Raw genomic sequence first — 27,875 nt, forward strand, 5'->3', positions numbered from 1 at the left:
CTGTAGAATCCTGCACCCATAGATGGACTACAGTAACATCCTAGGAAAAGGACGAGAAGGAATAGTGTTGAACCTTAGAAGGATGGCTTAGACATAAGGACGTCCTGATCAAGAGATTGGAGAAAAAAAAAACACTCTCTGGAAGAGGTCATAGACTTTATTCTTTAGGGAAGGAAATCTATGTAGAGTTAGAAGAGTCTCATCTGGAATCCTGGAATAGAAGGGTAGTCTAGATACCCTTTTTTCTAATGCCCCCAAAACATCAATTTCAGATTAAAATTTGCTCTTCCTTCCTCACACTCCCCAAAAGATTCTTCAATCTTATCTGGAGCACAAGATACTTCTATAGGTACTAAATATTTTCTTTTAAACTGATTTTATTGAGCACCTACTATGTGCAAAGCAGTGATCTATGCAACAAAAATAGGCTTTTTGCCAAACAAACTGATGAACTGACCACATTTGACCATGTATGCCTCATCCTGCACTCTCAGTCCAACACGTCAGTCCCTAAAGGATTGAGGTGTATGCCCTGTGGAAGGCAGGGGTCATTGCATCCATCTGAATTCTGATGCCTTTTTCGTGTATTGGTTTTACATTATTATGGTAACTGCATGCTTTTTATCTTTGTTTTGCCTCTCTGAGTCACTTCATATTAACCTTCTTGAATTTTATTCTGAATTTTTTTGGGGTCATTTCTTATGACTCAATAATACAGACATACCTCAGAGATATTGTGGATTTGGTTCCAGACCACCGCAATAAAGTGAATACGCAATAAAAAGAGTCACACGAATTTCTGGGTTTCCCAATACATATAAAAGTTATGTTTACACTATACTGTAGTCTATTAAGTATATAATAGTATCATCTCTAAAAAAAAAAGTAACACTTAAATTAAAAAATACTTTGTTGCTAAAAAAAAAAAAGAAAATAGGCCTTTTGGTTAGGGGGGCACTGAGGAGGAAAAAAATTGGGGATGTAGTCGGAAAGTCTCCTCTTTTTGTAAACCCTTGTTAGAAGAATACTTCTCTTCCTGAAATTAGGACATCCCTGGAGATCTGGAATATGTGATCACTATAGGTACAAGACAAGGTCCCTGCCCTGAAAAGCTTACAATCTGGATGAAAAAGCTATATTCGGGCATGGATATAAGAACCTAATTCATAGCAGCCTTTATCTAGACAGTCTTAAGGGCATAAAACTAAGACTGAAAAACACCTGGTAAAAGCTTCCTCATGCATCAAACTATTTTCAGTGTAAAAGCAAATGAGGGCTTTTTCAGCAGCCAAACGCAAATGTCAACATCTTCACACTAAATCTCTCTTCTTTATTCACAGCATAAGTAGCTGAGTACCTATTCTACAAAGAGTAATATGTTCTCCCAGCTGACAAGAGTTGCAGAAGCAACACACTTTAAAGGGGAGTAAAAGGAATAGAGGGGCAGCTAAGGGGCCCCGTGCATAGAGTGCCGGGCTGGGAGTCAGGAAGACTCATCTTCGTGAGTTCAAATCCACCTTCAGAACACTTACTAGTTGTGTGACCCTGGGCAAGTCACTTAACCCTATTGGCCTCAGTTTCCTCATCTGTCAAATAAGCTGGAAAAAGAAATGGCAAACCACCCCAAATGGAGTCATGGAGAGTCGGACACAAGTGAAAAATGACTGAACAATGACAAGAAAAAGGGACAGCACCCTGGAAGCACACAATAAAAGGACAACCCAGAGAGCAGTCCTAAGAAGCAGACACCACAAGATTTCAAAGCACAGTAGTCTGGAGTGAATTAGCTTGTGAAGTAAACAAACTTTAAACGATGGTAGCCACTGTATTGCTGTAATACAAATACCATAGCTCATGATTTAAGCTTCCAACTGATCCAGTGAGCATCTGCTAAATAAAAGCACTGGAGGATCATTAAGTCAATGTTGTTCCTGGCCTCCACGAGCTTACATTCTATCAGTGGGTACATCGTATTCGCAGATAAGTATAAACACCTGATTGCTTCAGGAAGAAGAGGACATACCACCAGGAACTGGGGGTCAAATACTAACTAACGGTTCCCCAAAAGGGGCCTTCAGGCCTTGAATGAGCCTTGAAGGGAGCTGCGGATTCTAAAAACTGTTGACTCTTCTATAAACTATGGTTCAAGGCCATAATTCTGTAACCTTGCTTAAGAATGAAGGGAAACATATAAGTCACAGAAAGAATTATAGTAGAAATAAAGGTTTTGGTCCTTAAATTTCAGCTATCTGGAAAATCCGTTTGGGCAAACGGCCAGCCTTCAGCAATGCTAAGTAAATCTGGAGGCATTTGTCCTTTTCCTTTACACTGATTGAGCTAGTGTTGGAAAACAAGAGGGTGGGGCCTGAGGATTAGCCATAGGAAATAACTTTGAAAACATTAAAACAGCATGGAAACTAATCGGAACAAAGAGCTCTAGAATTTGGTTCGCCATCGGACTCCAGTCTGGCCAGCTGCTAGCCACCCCTCCTGATGTTCTCTGTACCGACATTCCGTCTCCTACTTCTCCCCGGACCTTTTCAGAGGCGGCTCCCCGGGGGCTGGGATGCTCCCGTTCTTCACCTTCACATCTCAGATCAGTTTAAGGCTCAGCTCCAATCCACCTCCTTCCAGACAGCTATTCCAGCTCCCCTACTTGTTAGCTCCTTCTCCTTCACCCTAAGAACTAGGCAGTACAATGTACAGAGCGCTGGGTTCAAATCAGGTCTCAGACACTTCATAGCTTTGTGACCCTGGGCAAGTCAAGTCACTTAACTTCTGTTTGCCTCAGTTGACTCCCGTGTAAAATAGAGATAATAACAGCACCTACCTCACAGAGCTGTTGTGAGGATTAAATAAGATGATACTTGTAAAGCACTTACCACAGTGCCTGGCATGTAACAGGTGCTTATGTAAATGCCGATTTCCTTCCCCATCAGATCACTGCATATTTATTTTGTACATGTGTGTACATGTACTTATCTGTGACCCTGTTTATACAGGGGCCCTTAACCTGAAGTCCACGGACCCCCGAGGTATTTATGGATAGAGTTTAGAAGACACCCCTGAACTTGGGTAGGAAAAAAAAATTACACCTTTATTTTCACTAATCTTTAGTTTTCTTTGCTATGTATCTTGTGTGTTATTCTGAGGTGTCCACTGACCTCACTAGACTGCCAAAGAGGTCCAGGATGTAAAACAAGATTAAAGAAAACCTGTCCTAGCCAAATGAAGACTGTCGGAAAGCCGACACTGTCTCGTTTTTGTATTTGTATCACCGGTGCCTAAAAATAGTGCTTAGTATATGTTCTTGTTCAGTCTTTGTTTAGTCTTGCCGCCTGACTCTTCGTGACCTCATGTGGGGTGTTCTTGGCAAAGATACCGAAGTGGTTCGCCCTTTTCTTCTCCAGCTCATTTGACAGATGAGGAAACTGAGGTAAACAGTTTAGTGACTTGCTCAGGGTCACACGTGTCTGAGGCCACATTTGAACTCACAAAGATGAGTCTTCCTGATTCCAAGCCTGGCACTTTATCCTAGCTGCCCTGTGTGGTGTGTGGTACACACTTAATAAATACATATTGAGAATGGAAGCTCAGTGACCTCATTTTAAATATTACATTTTCTCCTAGCTTGTCTTTCCCCTATATATCCATTGTTTGGAAAAAATAGATGTTGGGGGCAGGACGGACACACACACACACACACCACACACACACACACACACATATTATTTGATTTACAAGAATATGATGATTCTCAGACCTGAATTACAAAGAGGCTGGGAACATAAAGGTGTTCAAATATGTCTAGTTCATGTATTAGTAACTGCATCCTTTCTAAACCAAAAATAGCACATAAGCACATCATGTAAATCTAGTAAGCAGCACTGTTTCATACCTTCCAGATGTTTCAGGAGTGCTCTACTACTATTGCCATGAGCAGAGATGAGAATAGTTTTGCCACTTCTCAGTTCGGGGGCAATCCTTTCAGTCCAATAGGGAAGAAGCCTGTCCAACACTTCCTTCAGGCTTTCTGCTCGGGGCAGCTGGTCCACAGGCACGTCACAAACCTTGTATCTCCGGTCGTTGTAGATTTCATGATAGTAAGGATGAGATTCATCAATGGGAGGTGGAGTTACATTGTAGCTTCTCCTCCAGATTCTCACTTGTTCTTCACCGTGATTCAGTGCCATTTTCTCCCTGTTAAGGCCTATGAGGGCCCCGTAGTGCCTTTCATTTAGTCGCCAGGAGCTCTCCAACGGAACCCATTCCTGACCCAACTCTTCCAATATCAGCCAAGCAGTATGGATAGACCGATTAAGGACAGAGGTAAAGACAAGATCAAACTCAAAGCGCAGGGCTTTGAGCTGCTTGCCACAGTTTCGGGCTTCCTGCTCTCCATCGCTGTTAAGCTTCTGATCCACCCAGCTGCAAAAGCGATTCTCCTTATTCCAAGCTCCTTCTCCATGCCTTAACAAGACAAGTTTATACTTGGCCATTGCGACAGTGAGTTTTCCTAAAGCTCTCGAATAGACCCACGTTTAAGGATGGCAATGCATCTAGAAAGGGGAGGGGGAAAAGGCAAAGTGAGTCACGCTGCTCCTCCTCCTTCAATACTCTCACTAGGAAGAGGCAGCAAAGACAATAGGTGTTTTTTATTTACATTGGACAGCTTCCAAAGAGAATTAGCATTCCTTTGAACACCTTTTCACACCATACCTACCTAGCCACTCATAGGCTACAGCACATTCTCTGAAGATACCTTACAGATAATTAATTACAGGGAACCCGGCTGACTTGGGTGTCTTGATGGCAAGATATTATGTGTTAATTATAGGGTATCAATTAACAGAACACCTACCTACTACACCCAAATGGTATGTGGTGGTTCCTCCACATGCATAAGCAATGTGGATTCGTTCTGGGGAGAAAGGATTTGGTGGAACGAATGGTGTCAGGGAATGTTGTGTCGATGGGAACACACCTAACTTCTAACAGTGCCTCAGGCTTTGAAGAAGTCCCACCCACCTTTACGTGCCTCCACTTTCTCTCCTTAAAGAGAAAGGAGGTAGAGAAAAGGAATCATTCCTGGGTTCTGGAAAGTTTACATTCCCTTTCTTTCCCAAAGTCTATTAAAAATGGTCACCCCAGAAAAAGAACACGAGCATATCCATGTTATGTAGAAGTCATTCTGAAATACGGCAGCTATCATTATCACTACCCATATTTATATCAACAGTCACCAAGTATTTATTAAACACATAGCATGTGCCAGACACTGTGTTAGATGCTGAAGATGCTGAAGAAAAAAAGGGAGGGGGGAGGGAAGTCTTTTCCCCTAAGGGTCTTACATTCTATTTGGGGAGAAAAAAATGTACAAATAAAAATAAATGTGATAGCTTTGGGAGGAAAGGAAACCTTATTATTTAATTATTTTAAAAGTACTTTCCTTATAACAACCCTGGGTTAGGTAGATAGTAAAACCCATCTTCTACAGATGAAGAAACTGTTTCTTCATCAACTTCTCCAGAGTTACAGAATTGATAAATCAGAAGCCATATTTAAATGCATCTCCTCAGACTTCAAGTCCAGCACTACTCTACCATGCTGCCCCTCATTGTTCAAAATAAACCAAATGCTACAGCTATCCCAAATAGATCCCCAAGCAAGGCTCTAAGGAGCCCAACGTAAAACTGACAGCCATGAAAAATACACGAAAAGACGAACTCAATATGGTGGCACTCACCTGAATGGTCAGAGGCATTTAACTTGCAGCAGGTCTCAGTCCTGCTATACAGGGAAGCCTGTGACAGAAAAAAAACATGGGCACAAAAAACAAGTTATCCAGAGCAGCTGGGTAAAGCTGCCTGGAGGAGCAGATAAAAAACCAAGCAAGGTCTGAGCAAGGTCAAAGACAAGACACAGATAACAGGGCCTTCGCGCTTACACACGAGCCACGCCCTTCACAGTAAGGGCTACTAGTTACATGTCAAAAATACATGGTATCAACCCAAACGACTGCTTAATCCTATGTCCCCTCTCCCCAAAAAGGGGCCATTCTTTTCTAATCCTTGGTTCTTTCACATGTAAAGTGAGGAGGTTTACTACGTAATCTCAGGGCAGGAGTTCTTAACTTGTTTGCATCACCGATGTCTTCGGCAGTCAGGGGAAGCCTAGGATCCCTTCAGAATAAGGTTTTTAAATGCATAAAATAAAACACACAGGACTGAAGGAAACCTATGTCATAATACAGTAATCAAAGGATTGGGTGGCACAGTGAGGAGAGCACCGGGACTGGAGTCAGGGAGATTCATCTTCCTGAGTTCAAATCTGGCCTCAGACACTTACTAGCTGTGTGACCCTGGGCCAGTCACTTAACCCTATCGGCCTTGGTTTTCTCATCTGTAAAATGAGCTGGAGAAGAAAATGATAAATCACTCCACTATCTCTGACAAGAAAACTCTGACAACACAAAAACTAAGGGGTCAGGGAAAGTCAGATAAGACTGAAAAATAACTGAACGATAACACAAATCAAACTATTAGTTTAAAAATCAAGTGAATGGGCCCTAGATTAAGAAGTATTGCTTAATTAAGAGTTCCTTTTGGCTCTAAATCTGCTGGTGATGTTTTGCTGCATATCCTATTCATCTCATCCTCCTCCCACAAGACACCAAAGCTTAGCCAGATGGCTGTTGAACAGTCATTTGACCACTACTTTTATTAAGAAGACTCACGTAACAGCACAGTGCTTAGGTATTTGGAAAAGACAAAAAGATCATTAAGATGTAGTGCCAGCAGTGGTTAAATCATATCTATCCTGGCAAATAAGGCATGTGTTTACATGCATCAGCCCCCAACCTCTTTGATATTTGCAACGTGGGGAGGGAAGATTATGGGAATCACTGGGTCTTGGGCCTCCTCTGCTATTCTTAGCAACTCATTAATCTCTGAAATTCTTTCCCTGTTTACTAAAAGACAGTGATTCACCCAGAAATACATCATCATCAGTAGCAAGGTTAAGACTCTAGACTCAACATTTCTCTCTCTCTTTAGAGGCGTCTAGAGCTACAGGAAAAATGCCTTTTAAAAGGAGCCCGAGGGTTGGTGAGAAACAAAGGAGGGAGAAGATCTGGAAGTCATTAAGATGAGGTAGCATTTACATTTAAGTTTTCTCTTTCCCGGAAAGTTTGGGGCTTGGGCATTTCTTTGTTTGGAGCTAGAACAAGGGTGCAGTGATTTAGGGCTATGGCAGCTCCAGACTATTTACCTAGTTAAGACTACCTCTGGGGTGAGGGTATGGGAAAGAGAATTCTGTGCCCCTCACCTTGAAGGCCAGGAAGAAGGCAGAGATGAGAGAAAAGGAGTGTCAAGGCATTCAGACAATAAGTGATCAGTTCTGGCTCTCCTTTCAAAAGTAATTAATGCCAAGCTGCAATTCTCATCTCAAGCGGGCTCTGTAAGCTGCAGCAGCTATCTTTAAAGCAGAACTTCATATCTATATGTGTGTGTATACATACACATGCATATATACACAATACACACATTTGTGCACTCATGTGTGCATACATGCATATGTATATATACATACACATATGTATGTATGTACATAGGCATGTGAAAAGAAATGCTAGAATCCTTCCCTCAACCTCCAATATACATAGCAACAAATATACAGAGGAAGGGGTGAGTTGATGGTTATATAAGAATAAATGGTAAATACACTGAGTACTAGAAAAAACATGGACTCTTGAGTCATAGGGCCTAGATACACTGATTCCACTTATTACTACCTATGCGACCCCGGGCAAGTCACTTCTCTAAGTTTCCTCCTCTGTGAAACAAAAGGGTTAGACTAGATTTTTGTGGGGGTCTCTTCTGGTTTTACAACCTGTTATCCTAATATAAATCCATATAAACATGTTGTTTTATATTACACTGATGCTTCATCAGGAGGTGACCCTAGAGTTTCAAGGGTTATGCCAACAGATCACTCAGCTTGCACTCAGCTGAAAAAGTAGAGTATGGCACCAGTAGTAAAAATTTGTTGCTGGATATTACGAACATGTGGCCTCAGACTAAATTTTTGAGGGGGTAGAGAGATAGCAATTCTGAGACCATTTAAGTTCTGGTGGGCAGTGAAGGAAATTATATCTATTAAATTACAGATCACTGACACATGCATAAAATTAAATTTATAATATATCATAATTACAATATTCTTTTATGTAATATATATAATATAATTTTATTTATTTTTATTTTTATTTATATATATATGTGTGTGTGTGTGTGTGTGTGTGTGTGTGTGTGTGTGTGTGTGCGCGCGCATAAAGTAGCCAACAAAGTACCAGACCAGGAGCTCAGCTTTTCTGCCCTCTAAGATCTTTACTTTAAAAGGTTGTTTCCTTTTGAGTTCTGTATCTCCTCCCTCTTCCTGCTTCTCACCTTAGTTTTTAGCACAATGCCCTAAAATACTCAATGTTTAGTGTACTGAATTTCTGTCCCAGTTCTCCCAAATGGCAATTCTCATTTTCCTGTTGCTGCAAATGCTTGCAAAAGAAACAGCAAGGTTATGATGCTTTGAAGCTCAAGAGGCTCACCTTATAACATACAGACTAAGAGGGCAGGTTTTACAAAATGTTTCCAAGTTGGGGTATATCTCTAGGATAGTATCACAGAGCTAGGAGGGCCTCTGAGGGGTGATGTACACCAATTCCCTCATTTGACAGATGAGGAAACTGGGGCTGCAAGAGGCGAGGTCAAACGTCTTAAGTCGAAAAATGTTTAAAGAACATTAATGCTGTGGCATATACACATGCTTGGAACGAAAGAGATACCATGGTTGGAAATCAAACTGTAAGGGAACAAGGGAGCCAGTTCAGTCGGCAAATTAGAGTGTTATTCTAATGCTCTGGCCACTACAATTTCAACACAGCAACACTGAGGACTAACGAATACTATAAAATAAGACTGAGAATTGAGAGGTACAAAGCTGTATACCTACAGACTTCAGCAGAAAGAGAAGCCAGGAATTTGAAGCACATCAAGCACTCCCTTTAGCAGGAAAAGGTCAGCTCAGTAAGGGATACATACCCACACATACACACTTAAAATCTACGTTTACAAAGAAAGTTAAAAAATAGCCATTATATAAAAACAACAAACCAGCAATTGTTCAGAGGATGACTATGTAATGGGAACGGACACACTCTCTATGCTATTGTTGTACGGAAGGAAGGAAGGAAGGAAGGAAGGAAGGAAGGAAGGAAGGAAGGAAGGAAGGAAGAGAAAGGAAGGAAGGAAGGAAGGAAGAAAGAAGAGAAAGGAAGGAAGGAAGGAAGAAAGAAAGAAAAAAGAAAGAAAGAAAGAAAGAAAAGAAAGAAAGAAAGAAAGAAAGAAAGAAAGAAAGAAAGAAGAAAGAAAGAAAGAAAGAAAGAAAAAGAGAAAGGAAGGAAGGAAAGGAAGGAAGGAAGGAAGGAAGGAAGGAAGGAAGGAAGGAAGAAAGAAAGAAAGAAAGAAAGAAAGAAAGAGAAAGGAAGGAAGGAAGAAAGAAAGAAAGAAAGAAAGAAAGAAAGAAAGAGAGAAAGGAAGGAAGGAAGGAAGGAAGGAAGAAAGAGAAAGGAAGGAAGGAAGGAAGAAAGAAAGAAAGAAAGAAAGAGAAAGGAAGGAAGGAAGGAAGAAGGAAAGAGAGAAAGAGAGAAAGAGAGAAAGAGAGAAGAGAGAAAGAAAGAGAGAAAGAGAGAAAGAAAGAAAGAAAGAAAGAGAGAAAGAAAGAGAGAAAGAAAGAGAGAAAGAGAGAAAGAGAGAAAGAGAGAAAGAAAGAAAGAAGAAAGAAAGAAGAAAGAAAGAAAGAAAGAAAGAAGAAAGAAAGAAAGAAGAAGAAAGAGAAAGAAAGAAAGAAAGAAAGAGGAAGGAAGGAAGGAAGGAAGGAAGGAAGGAAGGAAGGAAGGAAGGAAGGAAGGAAGGAAGGAAGGAAGGAAGACAATAGTTCTGTTGCCTTTGAGCACAGCTAGGATGGGTGATTCTGAAACCTCTTTTCAGAAGAGCACTCACTAACAAGCTGGGATGGATCTAGATGAAGTGGACCAGGTTAAAGGAACTCAAAACTGAGTCGAGAGAATCTATTAGATCAGATTAATCTATTAATTAGATTAGAACAAGGGCACTCCACCTTCACTTAAGCCTTCCTTAACTCTCTCTCCCAGACTAATGCTGCCACAGCTCTCTAATGGGATTCCTGGCTTCCAGTTCCTCTTCTCTCCAATCCAACCTCTCTCTACAGATATCAAAATAATCTTCTCAACATATAATTTTTGGACATGGCCAACATGGGGAATTTGTTTTGCTTGACTATGCATAATTGTTAAAAGCTTAGTTTCATCTTTCTCTTTTTTTCTGGGGGGTGGGTAGGAGGGAAAGAATAGATTTTTGCTCATTCAAAAATAATCTTCTCAAAGTATAAATCTGATCTTGTGACTCCCTGGTTCCAGAACTTCAGGTAGGTTCCTATTGCCACTAGGACCAAATACAAAACTCCTCAGCTTGGTATTTAAAAGTCTGTCATGGACTCATGATGAAAAATCCTACCTACCTCCAGAGAAAGAACTGATGGAGTCTGAATGCAAATTGAAGCATTTTTTTTTAACATTCTTTATTATCCTTGGGTTTGTTTTCCTTTTGGTCCACATTTTCTTTCACAACATGGATAATATGGAAATGTTTTACATGACTGTACGTAGATAATCTTTATCAAATTGCTTGCCCTCTCAAGGAGGGAGGAGGGAAAGGAGAGAGAGAATTTGGGACTCAAAATTTTTTAAAATATATTAAAAAAAATTTTTGTTTACATGTAATTGAGGAGGAAAAATAAAATCAAAATCTTTCACAGTGAAGGACTACCTTTCCAGACTTTTCTCATTACTTGTTTCATATGCTCTTTGTTACAAACCAAATTGGTTTCCTGGCTCTTCCTAAAGTCCTCCCAATTCCTCAGTCATTAGTGTAGTCTCCCTCTTAATCATGTACATACATGTTTATATCCCTGGTAGAATAAGTTCTTTGAGCTGTTTTTCCCTCCTGTTTTTGTCAGGCTGTCCCTAGCACCTCATACATAGCAGATGCTTAATAAATGTTAATTGGATTGGTTCTTCAGAGGGACCCAAGCTCCTTTAACTCAGAGGAAAGACTACTTAAAGGGAAGGCTTAGGCACAGTTTAGGATTTTTGAGAACCTTGCTATAGAGAAGAGGGATTAAGGGTATGCTGCTGGTACACAGAGGGCAGAATGAGAAGTGGGGGTGTGTGGAATGTGGATTTTGGCTTAATATGAGAAAGAGTAATTAGCAAACTCCCAAAATAGAATAGGCTATGTCTTGGGGTAGTGAGTTCTTGGTCAAAGAAGGTATTCAAACGGGAGTTGGAAATCCACTTATTATGGATGCTACAAAAAACTTTTTGTTTTGGGTTGAGACTTAATCCTAGAAAGGGCAGAAAGAGCAGGAAGGGGAAGGGGCCCCCAGCTTCTCTTATCTTTAAAAAAAAAAAAACAAAGCAGACCTAAAAAATAAGTAAACACACCTTATCTCTCCTCTCCCCCACCTTCTGGCACACTCTCTAGTGTCCCTCCTACTTTTCCCAGCCCAAACTGTTTGTGTATCTTTATGACCTCAGGGCCTATTGTAGTAGGTGTGGTTGAACACATTCATAGTGTGGTGTAGAAATGCATCAAAACTCAAAGGGAAATCAGCAAGGAACAACAGGGGGCCACGTTAAGTGGCAGGATAATATTAATAATACTTGGAAGAGAATAGCTGCAAGAAAAATAAACTTCCTGATCCAGAAAAATAAATTAAAAGGGGGAAAAAAAAGAAATGCAAACACCTAAAATCTATTATTAAATCAGCCATAAATTTGAGGATGACACTGGACAAATTGTGTTACATATGAAGATAATGGAATAGTAGCTCACCCTAAGAAATGATGAAAAAAAATCCCTTGTAGTATGAACTAAGCAACCAGAAGAATAATTTCCATAAGGACCACAACACTTTAATCTGCTTTTGTATATGCCTATATATGTACATTACATATATACTAGATGTACATTTGCTAGAATGTAAGTTTCCCAAACAGAGGGAGTTCTCCATTTATGTTCTGTAGGCCCAGCTTTCAGCACCTGGCACACTGACTCACATCTGGTAAGCACTTTATAAATGATTGCTGATTGGTCTCTGAAAGCTGTGCTTCCAGAGTCCAAGTCCTGGTTTGTCAGCCCAAGCTGAACAGCCTTTGAGTGTGATCCTAATGATGAATTTTGTGACAAACAATCTAGTTACATTCAGTGAGCATCATCTTTAGAAGGCAGACTATTAGGTGATACTGTGAACTGATTCTAGTTCACCAGCTTCAGACTCTTACTAGTACTCCGTGACACTGGGCAAGTCACTTAGATTCTTCTTACCTCAGTGCCCACAACTGTAAAATGGGAATAATATAGCACCTATCTCACAGGGTTGTTGTGAGGATCAAAGGAAGTAATATTTGTAAAACACTTAGCGCACAGTAGGTGCTATGTACATACTTGGCCCCTCCTTTTGGCCACAGCAATTCATGAAGCTCACTTAAGGTGTAACAGTTAAAGATCTGCATCGGTACTCAGGCTGAAGAAATCGGGGATTTTTTTTCTTCCTGTTGCTATCACAGTTTCTTCCAATGATGGATGGCTCTGGAAGAGAAAGTGGGGACTTTGCACAGCTCTCCCTCACTTAACTCCAGTTCACTTGCACATCTTAGCATTACCTCCCTTCAAGAATGAAGGACAAACAACAATAACGCCTCCTTCCAAAGCCTCTCCTACCCCTATTCTTCTCCTTACTAGTGTCTGTGGATTCTTGAAGGTTCTTGCTCTTCTGTCACTAACGTGCTTCCTCCAACATCTCACCTGCTCTCATGGTTTTAAACTCCCCCTTCTAAACCGGTAACTTCCAAATTGGCATCTCTGTCCCTGTCTTGTAATACATCAGTGTGTCACTAGATAATCTCCCTGTGACAGTTAAATATTCCCCACTTCTCTAGCAATGCCTCCTCCTTACCGACAGGTGGGTCAAGAGGGGCAGAGATTTGCTTTCTACAGTTATGGCCCTGGGATTTATAGTCCTTTCCCTTCTTTTTCCTTCTTAACATTATCCTTTCCTTCTCCCCCTCTCCCCCAGCAAATCTTATTCTATAGTACAGCTAGCTTTTTACCAAGCATGGCTATTTGTTATAGTTCAAAGGAAGCTCAGCAGGACGATTTCAGAAAAACCTGGAAAGTCTTACATGAACTGATGCAGAGTGAAGTGAATAGAACCAGCAGAACATTGTACATAGTAACAGCAATACTGTACAATGATCAACTGTGAACGACTTGGCTATTCTCAGCAATATAATGATGTAACACAATTCCAAAGGACTTATGATAAAAAAAAATGCTATCTGCCTCCAGAGAAATAACTGATGGCATCTGAATCTAGACCAAAACCTACTATTTTTCACTTTCTTTCTCTCATTTTTAGTTTGAGTTTTCTTCCATAAATAAGTAATATGAAAATGTTTTACATGATTGCACATGTGTAACTTACATCAAATTGCTTACCAATGTGTGAAGGGAGAAGGGAGGGAGGGAAGGATAGAATTTGGAACTCAAAACTTAAAAATAAAGTAACAAATTTAAAAACTGTTTTTCATTTTATTGGGAGAAAATAAATATTGTTTTAAAAAAGGAAGCTCAGGTGCACACCATTTGTGCTGTGAGTGAGTGACAGACATAAATTTATTTTAACTTACCTTAGAGTTACCATGGGTTCCTAACCTGGGATCTGTGAATTTGTGGGGTTTTTTTTTTAATATTTTGATAGCTATTTCAATATAATTGGCTTCCTCTGTAATGCATTTTATGCATTTAAAAATATTATTCTGAGAAATAGCCCATAAGCTTCAACAGAGGGGTCCATGGCACACAACAAGGCTACGAACCCCTTATTTAAAGCATTATGCTCTCTCTCTTCTAGACTCTCCAGGTAAAAGTCTCCTTTAGATATGGACTATTATAGTCACTGTCTTTGTAACTAGCTCACTCAATTCCCACCACAGGCCCAGATCTGCTTCCCAGATCCCTGGACAAACAGAGAGGGGTCCTTTTCCATCTTTGCCCTGTGCTCTGTTCAAAGTCAGGGGATCTCTGACTCAAGTCGGCATCCCTGGTGTTCTGCCCACAGGATAGCCATCCACCAGCCTTTCTCTTTCTTCTGAACACTGGGTCCTGTTCCTACACTGAGCCTTCTATTTCTCCCTCTCAGGGCTCATGTTAGTTTTGCTTCCCCATTTCCTGATTTTAATGCCTTTTTCTTTTTAAGCAAATTATATATCCCATTCATTTGACTCGGAAAAGTTACACTAGTGATCGGTCAACTTTTTCAACAAGTACATTTTTTAAAAAGCTGAACAAGCATTTATTAGTACTAGGAACTATGATAGGCACTGGGGATACAGAGGCAAAAATGAAACTTCTGTCCTTGAGGAGGTTATAGTCTAGCCAAGGGAAACAACATACACATATATAATATATGTAATAGATACAAGGTAATGTGGGGGAAGGTATTAGCAGGCGGGAGTAGGAAATCTGAAAAGACTTCATATAGAATGTAGTGCTTGAATTAAGCCTTTAGGAAAACCAGAGATTCCAAAATATTGAGGTGAGGAAGGGGTACATTCCAGGCGTGAGGTGGAAGCCTTTCCCAATCCATCTTAATTCTAGTGCCTTTCCTCTGCTAATTATTTCCTATTTACCCTGTATCCAGCTTATTTGTGTGTGTATATATATGTATATGTGCATGTGTATATAAACACACACGTGTGTGTATACATATACATGCGTGTATATATGTATGTATATATGCATGTTGTGAGCTCCTTGAGGTCAAGAACGGTCTTTTGCCGCTTTTTTTGTTCTTAAATTCCTAGTGTTTAGCACAATGCTTAGCACTTAATGGGTACTTAACAAATGTTTATTGGCTGATCAACTGGTTCCTAGGAGGAGATACCAATATATGACAGCGGGGCAGAAGACTATAACACAGTAAGCCTTATCTTAGTTGAAGTAGGGGCAAGCTAGGTGGCGCAGTGGATAGAGCACCGGCCCTGAAGTCAGGAGGACCTGAGTTCAAATCCGGCCTCAGACCAAACACTTGACACTTACTAGCTGTGTGACCCTGGGTAACTCACTTGACCCCAACTGCCTAAAAAATAAAAAAAGACAAGAAATATTCAGTTGAAGTAGAGGAATTCCTTAGCTTTCTAAATAAAAATCCTCCTTACCCAAGGAAGCCAAACTTATTGATTAAAAAAAAACAAAACACAACAACCCAATCACACTTACATGTCCATAAGCACTTGTCTATTAAAGGTTCATGGAAGCTTAGAGCTGGAAGCAGCCTTGGGTCCAGTTTCCTCATTTCACAGATGAGAAAACTGAAATCCAGAAAGGTTAAGGATCATAGGATTATAGAGCTGGGGCTGGGATGGACCTAAAGGCCACCTAGGGCAATCTCCTCATTTTGTAGATGAGAAAATGGAGGCCTAGGGAGGTTAGGTGATATGCCTAAAGTCACAAGTATAGTGATCATGAGAAGTGGAATTTCAACCCAGCTCCTCTGGCTTCAGAGCTAGGACTCTTTTCATTATACCAAGGTCACACTACAAATGAGTGGTAATGGGTCTATTCTAGAGTGGACACCAGTTACAATGGTTCCAGTATGATGGCAGATCTTGCACTCTACTTTCTGCCAGGCTGCTGACCCCTCCTACACAGTCTCCTCCAATCTGCATATAACAGGTTCCTAGAAAGCAGGGCCTATGTGTCCTCTTTATTTCCCCAGCACTTAAGAAATGCTTTTTCATTTGCTCATTCCCAAACCCTTCCTTAAATATAAGTGAATTACAAAAAAAAAAAATCAGCATCTAATCAGTGAGAATATTGACTCCCTGCCCATGTGCCCTTATACTTGTCAAAATGGACACTCAGTAGATGACATTACTCCAGCACCTTTCCCATTCAAACCCTCCCCCCAAATTTACTCTCTTCTCCCCTTAGTCTCTTTTTTAAACAAACGGAGAGAATTGAATGCTGGCTCAGGAAACAAACAGAGATTGTCAAAAACTGGCATACTTGGATCAGCAGAAGCCAGGGCTTAACAAAGATTATTTCTTGTCCTGGGCAACACCCCCAATGCCAAGCTGGTTTCCTCTAAATAACACACAGTTCCAATCCACTAGCACATTGTAGCTCCTACGCCCTCCACATTTAGGACCTCAGCTACATAGGTACATAGAGGTGGTTAAAGGAAGGAGAGCAGTTCTGGCAAACAATTAGGAGTGACTAGCTCTTAGCCCCACACCAGTCACAGTCCCTCTGCTCAGCCTCCAATACTGAGTGGAAGGGGTGGCAGAGAAATGAGGCAAGTATGTGGGGGAAACAGGTGAAGTAGGACACTTCCCCAGGGGTGTGCTAAAGCAAGTGTGAAGGGAGAGCCGATTGTTAAATTTTTAGTGACAGCATCTGCATCTTGGAAATTGGCCAATGCTACAAAGTGAGGCTTCGTTTGTTGTGTATAGTGTAGACTTAAGAAAGCGATGGGGAAAATATTAATACAGATTAAATTTAAAAGTATGTCCTTAGGTACATATTCTCCTCTGGAGAATCAGTAGTTAAACATTTAGTAGCATACCACTGGACTCAACACAAGTTATGGTTGAAAACAGGAGATGAGCTTACAGAGTTAGAGAGGGTGGAATTTTAAAACTTGCTAGGAGCGCATCTTAGGTCTATCCTAACACAAATGCATTAGGCTTCTGGTTATCATTTAATCAGTTTGTTTTCCATAAGTATTACTCTACCACGTTGGCAATCAAATTTCAATGAAATTGAACCTATTCTACTCTTTCTCCCTTTACAACAGGGTAAGGATCTCCCAGATCTCTCAAGGTCCATCCCAACTCTTTGGCCACATTAGAGATCTTTCGTAGCAATAACTACTCAGAAAAATTGAACATCACAAGGCTTGGAAACATTTTTTGTTACAGATTTTGATGTTCTAATAGTCAATGTATATCTGTTTTGTGTCTCTAGCAGCAGATAATGAATGGCTAAGGTCCACTACAGGGAATTATTATTTATAAATCAGGGTTTCACAATCTTAGTTAATTTTTTGGGTTATATATCCTTATATAGGAACTTTAAACATCACTGGGTTGGCCCTTTGATTGAATCCAAACTTCACAGAAAAAATCCCCTTAATGAAAGGATTTGTTCTATAAAACTCCAACTCAGTCAAATAGGCCCCACCCAAGGACCTAGAAGGCCACATATGCCTTTGAGCCCCCAGGTTCCCCACTCCTGGGGCTTGCCTTAGAGAGAAGGGAATTTAAGCCCTTTGTGGGCTTAAAGCACACAAAACTTAGTGACCGCAGCTGAACCAGTACTAAGGCCTCTTTACTCATCAAATGTTCTTTGTTTACAATAAACTCCTCTGCTTTTCTTACTATCTCAGTGCCTATTACTGAACGATTGCATTGCCAAGGAAGAACCTAGGCTGTCAATAATTTCACACTCAATCACCAGTCATTAAGCATTCACAAAGTACTTACTCAGTGCCAGGGACTAAGGTAGGCTATGAGCTTTTCCAGACCAATAAATAAATAATCAATCTTGACTCTTAAGAAGCTTACGTTCTATCAGGGCAAACAATTTGTGCACATACAAAATGTACATGTTAACACTTGAGGAGCATTCAAAACAGGGCTACAAATAGAAATTTTATCCATGAGTTTAGTAATTGTTCTGCCCCACTAGACAAAGTAACAGAATTTCAGAGCTGGAAGGAACCCAAGAGGCCAACAGGTTCAACCTATACCTTAACAACGATCCTTTCTACAGCATCCCTTAGAAGGCTTCTCCAGCCTTTGCTTGAAGACCAATCGCTAGTGAAGGGGAATTCCTTCCCTCCTAAGGCAGATCATTTCACTTTTGGATACTTTTCCTTGGAGGCATCTAGGTGGCTCACAGGGTCTGGAATTAGGAAGACCTGAGTTCAAACCTGATCTTGGATAATTACTAGCTGTGTGACCCTGGGCAATTCATTTAACTTCTGTGTGCCTCAGTTTCCTCAACTATAAAATGGGGATGGGGCAGCTAGGTGGTGCAGTGGACAGAGCACAGGCCCTTAAGTCAGAAGGACCTGAGTTCAAATCAGGCCTCAGATACATAACACTTACTAACTGTGTGACCCTGGGCAACTCACTTAATCCCATTGCCTAGCCAATGAAGAATGAATGAATGAATGAATGAATGAATGAATGAATGAATGAAAAAATGGGGATGATAATAGCATCTACCTTCCAGGATTGTGAAGCTCAAATAAGATAATATTTGTAAAGCACTTAATACAGTCCTTAGAACACAGCAGTCACTTGGTAAGTTCTTCTTCATTTATTTCTTTCCATCAAATCTGTCTCTTTACAACTTCTACCATTGTTCCTACTTTTATCTCTTAGGACAAGCAGAACAAATTTAATCCCTCTTTCATAAGACCATGTGCCCATCCACACCTATCCCTTCACTACTACTACTACCAAGTCATCTCTTCAGCCTAAATATTCCTAGTTCCTCTAATTAGCCCTTATACAACAAAATCATGAAACCCTTCGTTTTCCTGATCACTCTCCAGCTTATTAATGACCTTCCTAAAATGTGGCCCAGGAAGCAAAACAGTACTCTGGAAGTGATCATCCCAGAGCAGAATGCTGCTAGGCTATCAGGGGTTCAAGAACAAACAAAAATTAGTATTTGCCCTCAAGGAACTTACATTTTATCAGGGGACACAACACATACACATAGCAAGTATATACGCCATCACTTGAGAACATTCAAAACAGAGGTACAAAAAGAAGTTTATTTCAAACTGTTGGTTCGCATTGAGCCTGCAGTCTTTTTCAAATGGTCTAGCCATTCTTCACCCATCTTGTGCTTATGAAATTTGCTTTTTGAACCCCAAGGATGACTTTATATTTATCCTGAGTTTTACCTTGTTAGATTGAACCCAAAGTTCTAACCTATCAAGATCTTTTTGAGTCCCGATTTTGTCTCCCAGTTACTGTCACCTATAAATGTGATAAGTATGCTATTGGTACCTTTATCTAAGTCAGCGATACACACGTTAAGCAGCACAAAACCGAACCCAGATCCCTGGAGTCCTCCACTAGATAGAGCCCAAATTGATATGGAACATTTATGACTATTCTTTGGGTCTAGGTCTAAGCATTCAATCACTTCTGAATCCTACATCTTTCCCACATCTTAGCCCACATCATTCTGAGTCCTACATCTTTCCACTGGACTACAAAAATAGGATAAGGCACTTTGACAAATGCTTTGTAAAAATCTGAGCAAGCTCTTTCTACAGAACTACCCTGCCTTACCAATCTATTAAATCTGTATTTACCTATCAATACGTGTGTGTGTGTGTGTGTGTGTGTGTGTGTGTGTGTGTGTAAAAAATAAGCTGCCATGACCAACAGAATTGAAGGGCAGGAAGATCTTTGTACCCTCAGTGTGTGGCCCATAATGGGTACTTTGCCTGTGGACTGACCTTTTCTTGATAACACCATTTAGGCTTTTTTCAATTACTGCTTTTAAACAATTCATAAAATTATAGAGCTAGAGTTGGGGCGGGGGGGGGGGAGAATCTCAGGGGCTAGCTAGGGCAGCTTCATTTTACAGATGAGGAAACAGAGGTCCAGGGAGGTTAAGGGCCTTATTTAAGGTCATAAAGATAGTATCAGAGATGGGATATAAACCCAGATCCTGATTCTAGAGCCAGTGCTCTTCCCACTGTCAACACAGAAGTAGAACTGATAATATTGATTATGGTATCCTATTTTTAGGTCTTTCAAAAATAAAAAAAAAACCATGGCTATGGCTATCTTAAAAAATTAATGAATCCCATAGGCTGTGTAATAGTACCATTTAAATATTCTACTTATAGCTACTAAAATAGCCACCATCTCCCTGTATATCTCTTTTTTCCTATGGACTTTTGAGTCTAGTCTTTTAAATTAGACTTCAAGCCAGGTCCAATTAGCATTCCAATGAAAGGTTCACATCAAGGGGCCTTCATCGCCCCCAGCCTCAGCTACCTCCCTAAGCACACTGCTCCTGTTAACTCCTACTTACTCTGGCTTCCAGGGCACCACTACCAGTCACGTGGGGTCTCTATCTAGGGCTATCAGTAGCAGCTGCCAGAAAGCCTCAGAGAGAGGAAAGACAGCTTTGGCGGGCAGGGAAGAGAAGGGAGGGAATTTCCAAGGGGTTAGCAATTGCGGCTGCACGGGGTGAGCTCATACAAATGCAAGCTGCATTAGGGCAATTTTTAAAAAACGATCTTCCTTTCTCATTCCCTCCCAAAGCACCTAATTTCCTGTGCAAGCACGAATAACCGTGGCATACAGTAATTAAGAGCTCCTTCCCACCGACCTCACCCCAGCAGAAAGCACTTGCCTGACCAAAGACCACTAAGCTCTCCCTCTCCTCTGAGTAGCCAGCAACAGCTTCAACTCCTCATAGCTTCGCCAGGCTCAAACAAGCTCATATAGAAGTAGCCAGAGGTGGGAGGGTAGCTTATTTGGGTCTGCCCATTGGCAGGCTGCGCTGTCACTCCACCAGACCAGCTGGCTCTCCGAGACAACAGCCCCAGCCCTGGCAAGTGGGACGGGCTTCAAGACACTGGCCAAAGGCCTTTCGTGTTTCCAAGCCTCCGGGATAGGAAGTAACATTTTCATTGGCCCTCTATAAAGACAGGCACTTGTAAGAGCCAGTAGGCTGTGTGATGAGACACCTGGTGTGCTTCCCAGGCCCCTGCAAACTGAGCAGCTGAAAAGCTTAGCAGGGCCCACTGGGAAAAAAAAAAAATAAGCCCTTTGGCCTGGAAATTAATCTAGGATGCTCCGTGTGTGACTCCAAACATTGGAAGAAGGATGCAAGTAAGATGGAAATGATCTGTTTGTAATAGGAAGAGCTAGCATTAACACAAGAATGATACAGGCTATTAAAAACAATAATCTTGCTAGGAAGGTAATTCTGGCATAGATGTCTGTGATCTAAGTGGCTTAAATGGACATCAAAGGTTATGAAACATGATGGTTTTCTGAGCAGACTTTTGGGGAGAAAAAAACCAGTTGCTTTCCTCACTTTTGCTACATTCACTCAGTCTATAGTGGAGTCAGGGCTCTGGATAGCCCCCTACCCTCCAGACTGCTTTCAACTAGGGAAAGATATGCTCCTTGCCTAGATGCAGACAGGTACTGAGAACCGTAGTGAGTGGGATGCCTCCAAAGCCTTTACCAAACGTGAAAGAATAAGGGAAAGGATCCTGGAGGCAACAACCTTTGAGACTAGAAGCACTGGACAACAAGAACCATCCAAAAATAGACCTGTGACAGCTAGTCCAACCCGGAGTAGGACAGACACTTTTCCATGTTGGTTTGATGTAAGGAAATTTATTGTGTGTTTTTTATTCTTGATATCTGGTCAAGCTTTTTGTCCCCTTGAAGAATATGCTATATTTATGGAAACATTCTTTTTAAAAAGCCATCATTGGATCCCTTATTATCAGGATGCTCTGATTTAACTTTAATTTTGTTAAATTTCCTTGAGGGAGAAAGCTCAGCAATGCTATAGATGGTTCAGTGGATGGGGTGTTGGACCTGGAGTCAGGAAGTCCCAAATTCGAATTCTACCTCAAAAATTATTTAATCTCTCTCAGGCAAATGTAAAATGAAGGCGTGGAACTCCTTGTCCTCCAAAGTCCATTCTACCTCTAAATCTATGATCAAAAGGTTAAAGGGACTTTAGAAAGCATAGAATCACAGAATTTTGGGGTTGGTCAGTGGCCATTCAATCCAACCCACAACCGAAAGGAATCTCCACTTTAACATTCCCTAGTGGTTCAACCCCATCATTTTATTGACAAGAAAACTAAGGCCCAGAAAGGAGAAATTACTTGTAAACTAGAAGAACCAGATTTCAAACCCAGGTCCCCAGACTAAAAACCCCGTGCTCTTTCCATTCCATTCTCTTGTCCCTGGAAACCCTGCCTTGTAATCTAGCATGAAGGGATTTATTTTCCTGCCTCTCTCATAGAAGTAGTCTAGTATCTACTCTCACTGTTCTCCCAGCCCTAATTTCCACCAGGATATAACTGAAAAGGGACATCACTAGCATAATTTTAAATGAATCAGAAAACCCAGAATTCTTTGCACATAGTATGGGGGGGGGAACTTCATATATATCCAATATTAAGTGCTTAATATAGTAAGCCCCCCTGTTTATAGCCTCTTCAGTAGCCTGGCACAGGACAACCTTTCCATTGGCATCAACCAAGCTTAACTTCTCTCCAACAATAATGAGTATTTGCAGTTCTCTTCCCCTGAAACATCCAGAGAGCAGAAGAGAAAGTAGACCAGAGCCTGAAAGCTGAATAGAGTTGGGGGGAGGGGTACAGAAAAACAGGACTCTGTGCCCAGAATCCCTTGTTCCTGCCTTTAGTAACAGTTCACACTTATACAGCATGTTATACACCTCACATTTGATCTTCACAATAAAACCTGGGAAAGAGAGGTAATATAAGTATCATGATCATCCCATTTTATATAAATGAGGAAACTGAGTCTCAGAAAGATTAAATGACTTGCCCAATGTTACACAGCAAATAAATAGCAGGAAGGACCTGAACCTAGATCTTATGAATCCACATTAGAGTCTCTTTTATCAAATTATTTATTTATTTATCGAAATAATAGCTAACATTTAAATAGAATCTACTTTGTACTAGGAAGGACAGCTAGGTAGGTGGGGCAGGATAAAATGCCAGGCCTAGAGTCTGGAAAACTCTTCTTCCTGGGTTGAAATCTGGCCTCAGACATTAATTAGCTGTGTGATCCTGGGCAAGTCACTTAACCCTGTTTCCCTCAGTTTCCTCATCTGTAAAATGAGCTGGAGAAGGAAAGGCAAACTACCCCAGTATCTTTGCCAAGAAAACCCCAAATAGGGTCACAAAGATTTAGACACAACTAAACAACAACAAAATTTTTATAAGACCCACAAACCAGAAACTAATATTATCTCACGTCATTCTCACAACAACCCTAGGAGGCAGGTGATATTATTACTCCCATTTTACAAATGAGGAGAGTGAGGCAAAAAAAGAAAAGAAAAGAAAGTTTTAAATGACTTATCCAGGGTCACATAGCTAGTAAGCATCTGAGGCTGGATTTGAACTCAGGTCTTCCTGACTCCAGGTCCATTGCTCTATGTACAGTTCCACGTAGTCTCCTCCAAACATTCCCTTTATTCTCCTGTTCGTCCCATTCTTTCCACACACATGTTCCTCCTACTAGAAATCAGGAAACTAATTCACCCTCTTCTTGCAAGGGAAAGAGATATAAACCCTAACCCAGAAAAACAGCTGACAGCCCAGCTGGTTTGGTGGCTCTTAAGGCAATTAACAAGTCAACTCAGATGAGCTTGACTAGAGTTGAGGGTGCCTTTAAGGGGAAGTCTCCCTACTGTCCTTCACCATTTTGTTCACTGCCCTGAGTAAAGCTTCCACGATGAAATAACAAGGACTCTTTTGGAGAAATGGGTGTTGATGGATTTGTTGATCTTTTGCCCAGTAAGACCTACTCACCTGACCATCTTTTTGCAGTTTATAAAAAGGCTAGGGGATCAGAGCCAAAAGGACCAGGGAATTAGAGGAAGAATGCTTTTGCACTACAACACAAAGTCACACTTCCTCACACGTGCACTCTTCTTTCCCCTTCTCCTACCAAAGGTTTTGTGCTCCAGTTGTCTCAATCTGTATCTTGCCACTGGTCCCAGATGGCTCTAGAGGAGAAAGTGAGGCTAATGACCTTGCACAGCCCTTCCTCACTTAAATCCAACTCACTTGCAAATCACGGCATCATCTTCCCGATGTCATGTTCTCTGCACAAACAAAGGGCAAACGAACAACAACGAAGGATTTAGAACCAGAAAAGACCTTTGTACTTATCTAATCCATTTTACAGATGAGGAAAGTCAAGCATCAAGAGGGAAGAGATGACTGTTCCAAGATCCATAGGCAGCAGATAGCAGAGCTTCAGGATTCAAACCCTTTGATTTGAATGACATTGTGATTCCTATTCCAGAAATCATTATTCTCTTCTACACTTTGGGTAGGAGTATATTGTCACACATACACAGGGAGGAGAGTATGGTGAGACTTGGCACTTTGCTTTAAGTTACATGAATGCCCATGGAAGATGTCATACAGAACCCTGATAATATCAAACCTTGCCTTTCTCTTCAATATCACTGAACAGAACGTTTTGTTGTTGATAGGTAAAAAGAGTTCACAGAAGGCCAAAAGAACTTAATCAATCAATAGGAAGCAACACGGCATCGTAGAAAGAGTGCTAGATTTGGAGTCAGAAGACTTGGTTTCAAATGCCAGCTGTTACCTCAGTTTACTCATCTGTAAAATGAAGAGGTTGCCTGAGTGACTGCTAAGGCCCTATTTAGTTCTGAATCTATGACCGACAGTGAACAGGAAGTACAAGACTTATCGTCAAGAGATGAAGTGTGTATAAGCCCAGTGCCCTATAAGGAAGTGAGAAACATACACTGAGGTTTCTATGGGCAGGGACTCACCATTAAGGTATAGCCAAGCTCTATTCCAAAGGTAGCCAAGATAACTAGACTGCTTGAACCCTGAGGTCAGATCTGATAAGAGAACAACAATTTCCGTCATAAACTTTCATGTAGATGAGTCAGTCTGCAGAGACAATAGGGAGGCCAGGAACTTCTTCTTCTTTCTTGGAATTACAGAGTCATTCTGTTAGTAAGAATCAGGGCAGAACTTTAGGTATTCAAGGAGGTAACTTCATCCCTCTTGCTTTGTAGGTGCAATGGTGGTATTAATCTCCTGATCTACATCTCTGTCTCTGTCCACCACCAACTGAAACCTCTTCCTGACTCTCCCTCAAATTTCTTCTACTTCATACGTTTTCTAAATTGCCCTGTTCTTTACCAATAAAACTTATCTGTTTCCTTTGATGGATGACTTAAAACAATATTTTCTCTGTAGACGTTTATTTTTCCCCACAACTGGCCAATGTCCAGTTCTTATAGCGTACTCAGAAAGGTCAAACTCATTTTTAAAAAGCAGTTTTTATAAATCCTGCATCAATCTTAAAACTGGACTTTTTGAAAATGAAACACACATGTTACTTTTCTTGGCTTTGGGGCCTTTTGAGTTATGGCTATAAAGTAATGTGACTGATTTTTCTCATGAGCTACATCAAATGGCTGTGAAGGCAATTCCAAAAGAAGAGAGACAGAAATACTTTGAGCAAAGGCAGCAACGTGGCAATAAACAGATGACCTCCCCAAATGACTATGATGAAGTGCTCTCACTCCTCTGAATTTCACAGGATCATGGAATCTCAGAGTGGACAGGGATATCAGAGGCCATCTAGCCCAACATACCTGACAAGTGGTCATCTGGCCTTCAAGACACAAGGCTACTAGTCCTGGCAATATTTGCTTAAAAGCATGGCTCTTAATTTATGGGGATGTCATGTGATTTTTATTTGTAAATGCTTTGGATCCACACTAATATTGGGCCTGTTTTTATACTGAATGAGAGTAGGGGTTAGGGTATCAATTCCCATCTTATCCCTCCACCCCAAAGCACCAAATGTGCATTTGTGTGTGTGTGTGTGTGTATACATATACATTTAATATGTACATATACATACAATATATATTATACATATGTATATGTACTACCCTATTACACCCTAATACATACATCTATACACATATGTGCATTATCCAATACATTTAATACATATATTTAATATGTCTATATAATATTAACTTCTAATATATATTATACATATGTTTATACATTCCCCGAATATATCACATATATGCATATGTGTGTATATGTATATACACATTTAACTCCCAGACTAAGGATTTAGTTCATCCCCTACTCCAGTGTGTCTTCCACTCTGCTACTGAAACCATCTTTCTAAAACATGGCTCTGACCATGTCACTCCTCTACTCTAAACTCCAGGGGCTCTTATTGCCTCCAGGATCAAACATCAAATATCAAACACTCCTCGGTTTATGCCCTAGTCTAGCCTCTTCCTACCTTTAAAATTATCCCCCATTTTACTTCCCTCCAGGTACTCTGCAATCCAGTTACACCATCCTCCTGGCACAAGACTAACCATCTCCTAACTCTCGGCATTTCTTGTAAGCTGGCTTCCCGTTCTGAGTACTCTCTCTCCTCAGTTGCTTCCCAGGATTCCCTTAAGTCTCAGCTTAAATCCCACCTTTCGAGGTTCCCCTTAATGCTAATACTTTCCCTCTGAGATTCCCTTCTGTCTACCCCCTGTATATCTAGTGCATACATACTTATTTGCATGTTGTCTCCCCCCATTAGAATGGGAGCTCCTTGAGGGTAGGGGCTGTTCTTGCCTTTCTTTGTATTCCCAGTGTAGCACTGTGGCACAATGTCAGACACATAACAAATTGGCTGACTGATGACTGGACCCGTTCGGCAGTCTGATAAAGCCTATGGGCCTCTTCTCAGAATAGTATTTTTAAATGTATAAAACATAATATATGGAATTACAAAGGAAACCAAATATATTGAAATATAGTTACTAGTTCTCAAGTGTTTGGTTAAAATGATTATCAAAGAAGGAGAGTGAACATAAGAAACTGGGGGTCCAAAAGAGGTAACATTTTAAGTTAAAATTATGAGTTCTCAGTATTGTTTTCCTTGTGGCAGGTGGAGGAGGAGGGGATGGAGAAGAGGAGCCTGTCTTATTGAATTTCTCCCATTTTCTTCTTGCTAAAGACAAAGAAAACAAACTAGAAGGCACTGACCAAGCAATGAAAAGCTGGAGCCAGAAGATAAGGTCCCAGAGGCTGTTCTTGATAAAAAAAAAAAAAAAGAGTGTGCTGATTACTCAGCCAACAAATCCCACATCACAGATGCTTTTGTGTTGGAATAACACTGACTAGGCAGAGACCAGGAAAAAAGAAAGGAAAAAAAAAATCCAGACAATTTGGTAATTAAATCATTGCAGGGGACAAAGCAAGTCATTTTTTCTGAAGTCAATTTACTCCTAGACCAGACCCTTCCTATGCTTAGCATAGTTGCCTGTCACATAGCACTTAATAAATGCTCATTGATTGAATGCTTTGGTGTCAAGCCTTTCTGGACATATGTTACCTAAAATCCCAGAAAGCACCAGGTGCTCACCGGAAGCCTCACTGCTGTTATATAGGAGTATATTCCCCTTCATTTGTCATTTAAGCTCAGGCATTAGCAGACTTGCTTTATAGGACCTGGACAAAAAAACAAAACCAAGGAAACCTTCAACAACTTAAAGGCCTTTCATTGTAATAATAACTGACGTTTATATGCTGTTATACATATATTATTTCATCTGATCCTTAGGACCTTGCAAGATAATAACTACTACAACTATTATCTGCATTGTATAGATGAGGAAACAGAGAAAGTAAGTGATTTGTCCATGGTCACACAGCTAGCAAGCAGCAGAGGGAGGATTTGAACCCAGATCCTTCTGACTTCAAGGACAGTATTCTCCCATCTATTCTATATGCTTATGATCCCCACAGATAATAGAATCATAGATTTTTAGGGAACTTCAACAAATACTTGTTAAACCTCTATGCAGAGTAATTTATTTTAGACTAGG

The 27,875-nt window shown here is 40.7% G+C and overlaps 1 protein-coding gene and 1 long non-coding RNA gene across 3 annotated transcripts in view; one reads left to right on the plus strand and one right to left on the minus strand.

Annotated features, from left to right (window-relative positions):
- BPGM (bisphosphoglycerate mutase) overlaps positions 1 to 20,766 on the minus strand; it is a 46,047-nt gene extending 25,281 nt beyond the window's left edge. The window contains exons 1-3 of one of the 2 annotated variants that reach the window (XM_078153641.1): positions 20,592 to 20,766; positions 5,747 to 5,804; positions 3,899 to 4,559 (exon numbers count right to left, since the gene is read on the minus strand). In XM_078153641.1, coding sequence (XP_078009767.1) covers positions 3,899 to 4,499 — 601 coding nt within the window. In that variant the 5' untranslated portion in view covers positions 4,500 to 4,559; positions 5,747 to 5,804; positions 20,592 to 20,766. The remainder of the gene's footprint in view (positions 1 to 3,898; positions 4,560 to 5,746; positions 5,805 to 20,591) is intronic. The other variant, XM_021002284.2, reaches the window with a different exon arrangement.
- On the plus strand, positions 6,472 to 27,347 carry LOC110219159 (uncharacterized). Its single transcript, XR_013486279.1, has 2 exons — positions 6,472 to 7,151; positions 26,936 to 27,347. It is a non-coding gene; the product is annotated as an uncharacterized LOC110219159 (long non-coding RNA).
- Positions 27,348 to 27,875: the final 528 nt, after the last annotated feature.

The sequence above is a fragment of the Phascolarctos cinereus genome, unplaced genomic scaffold (genome assembly GCF_003287225.1).
Source record: "Phascolarctos cinereus isolate Bilbo 61053 unplaced genomic scaffold, phaCin_HiC Scaffold_1;HRSCAF=81, whole genome shotgun sequence".
Taxonomy (NCBI): domain Eukaryota; kingdom Metazoa; phylum Chordata; class Mammalia; order Diprotodontia; family Phascolarctidae; genus Phascolarctos; species Phascolarctos cinereus.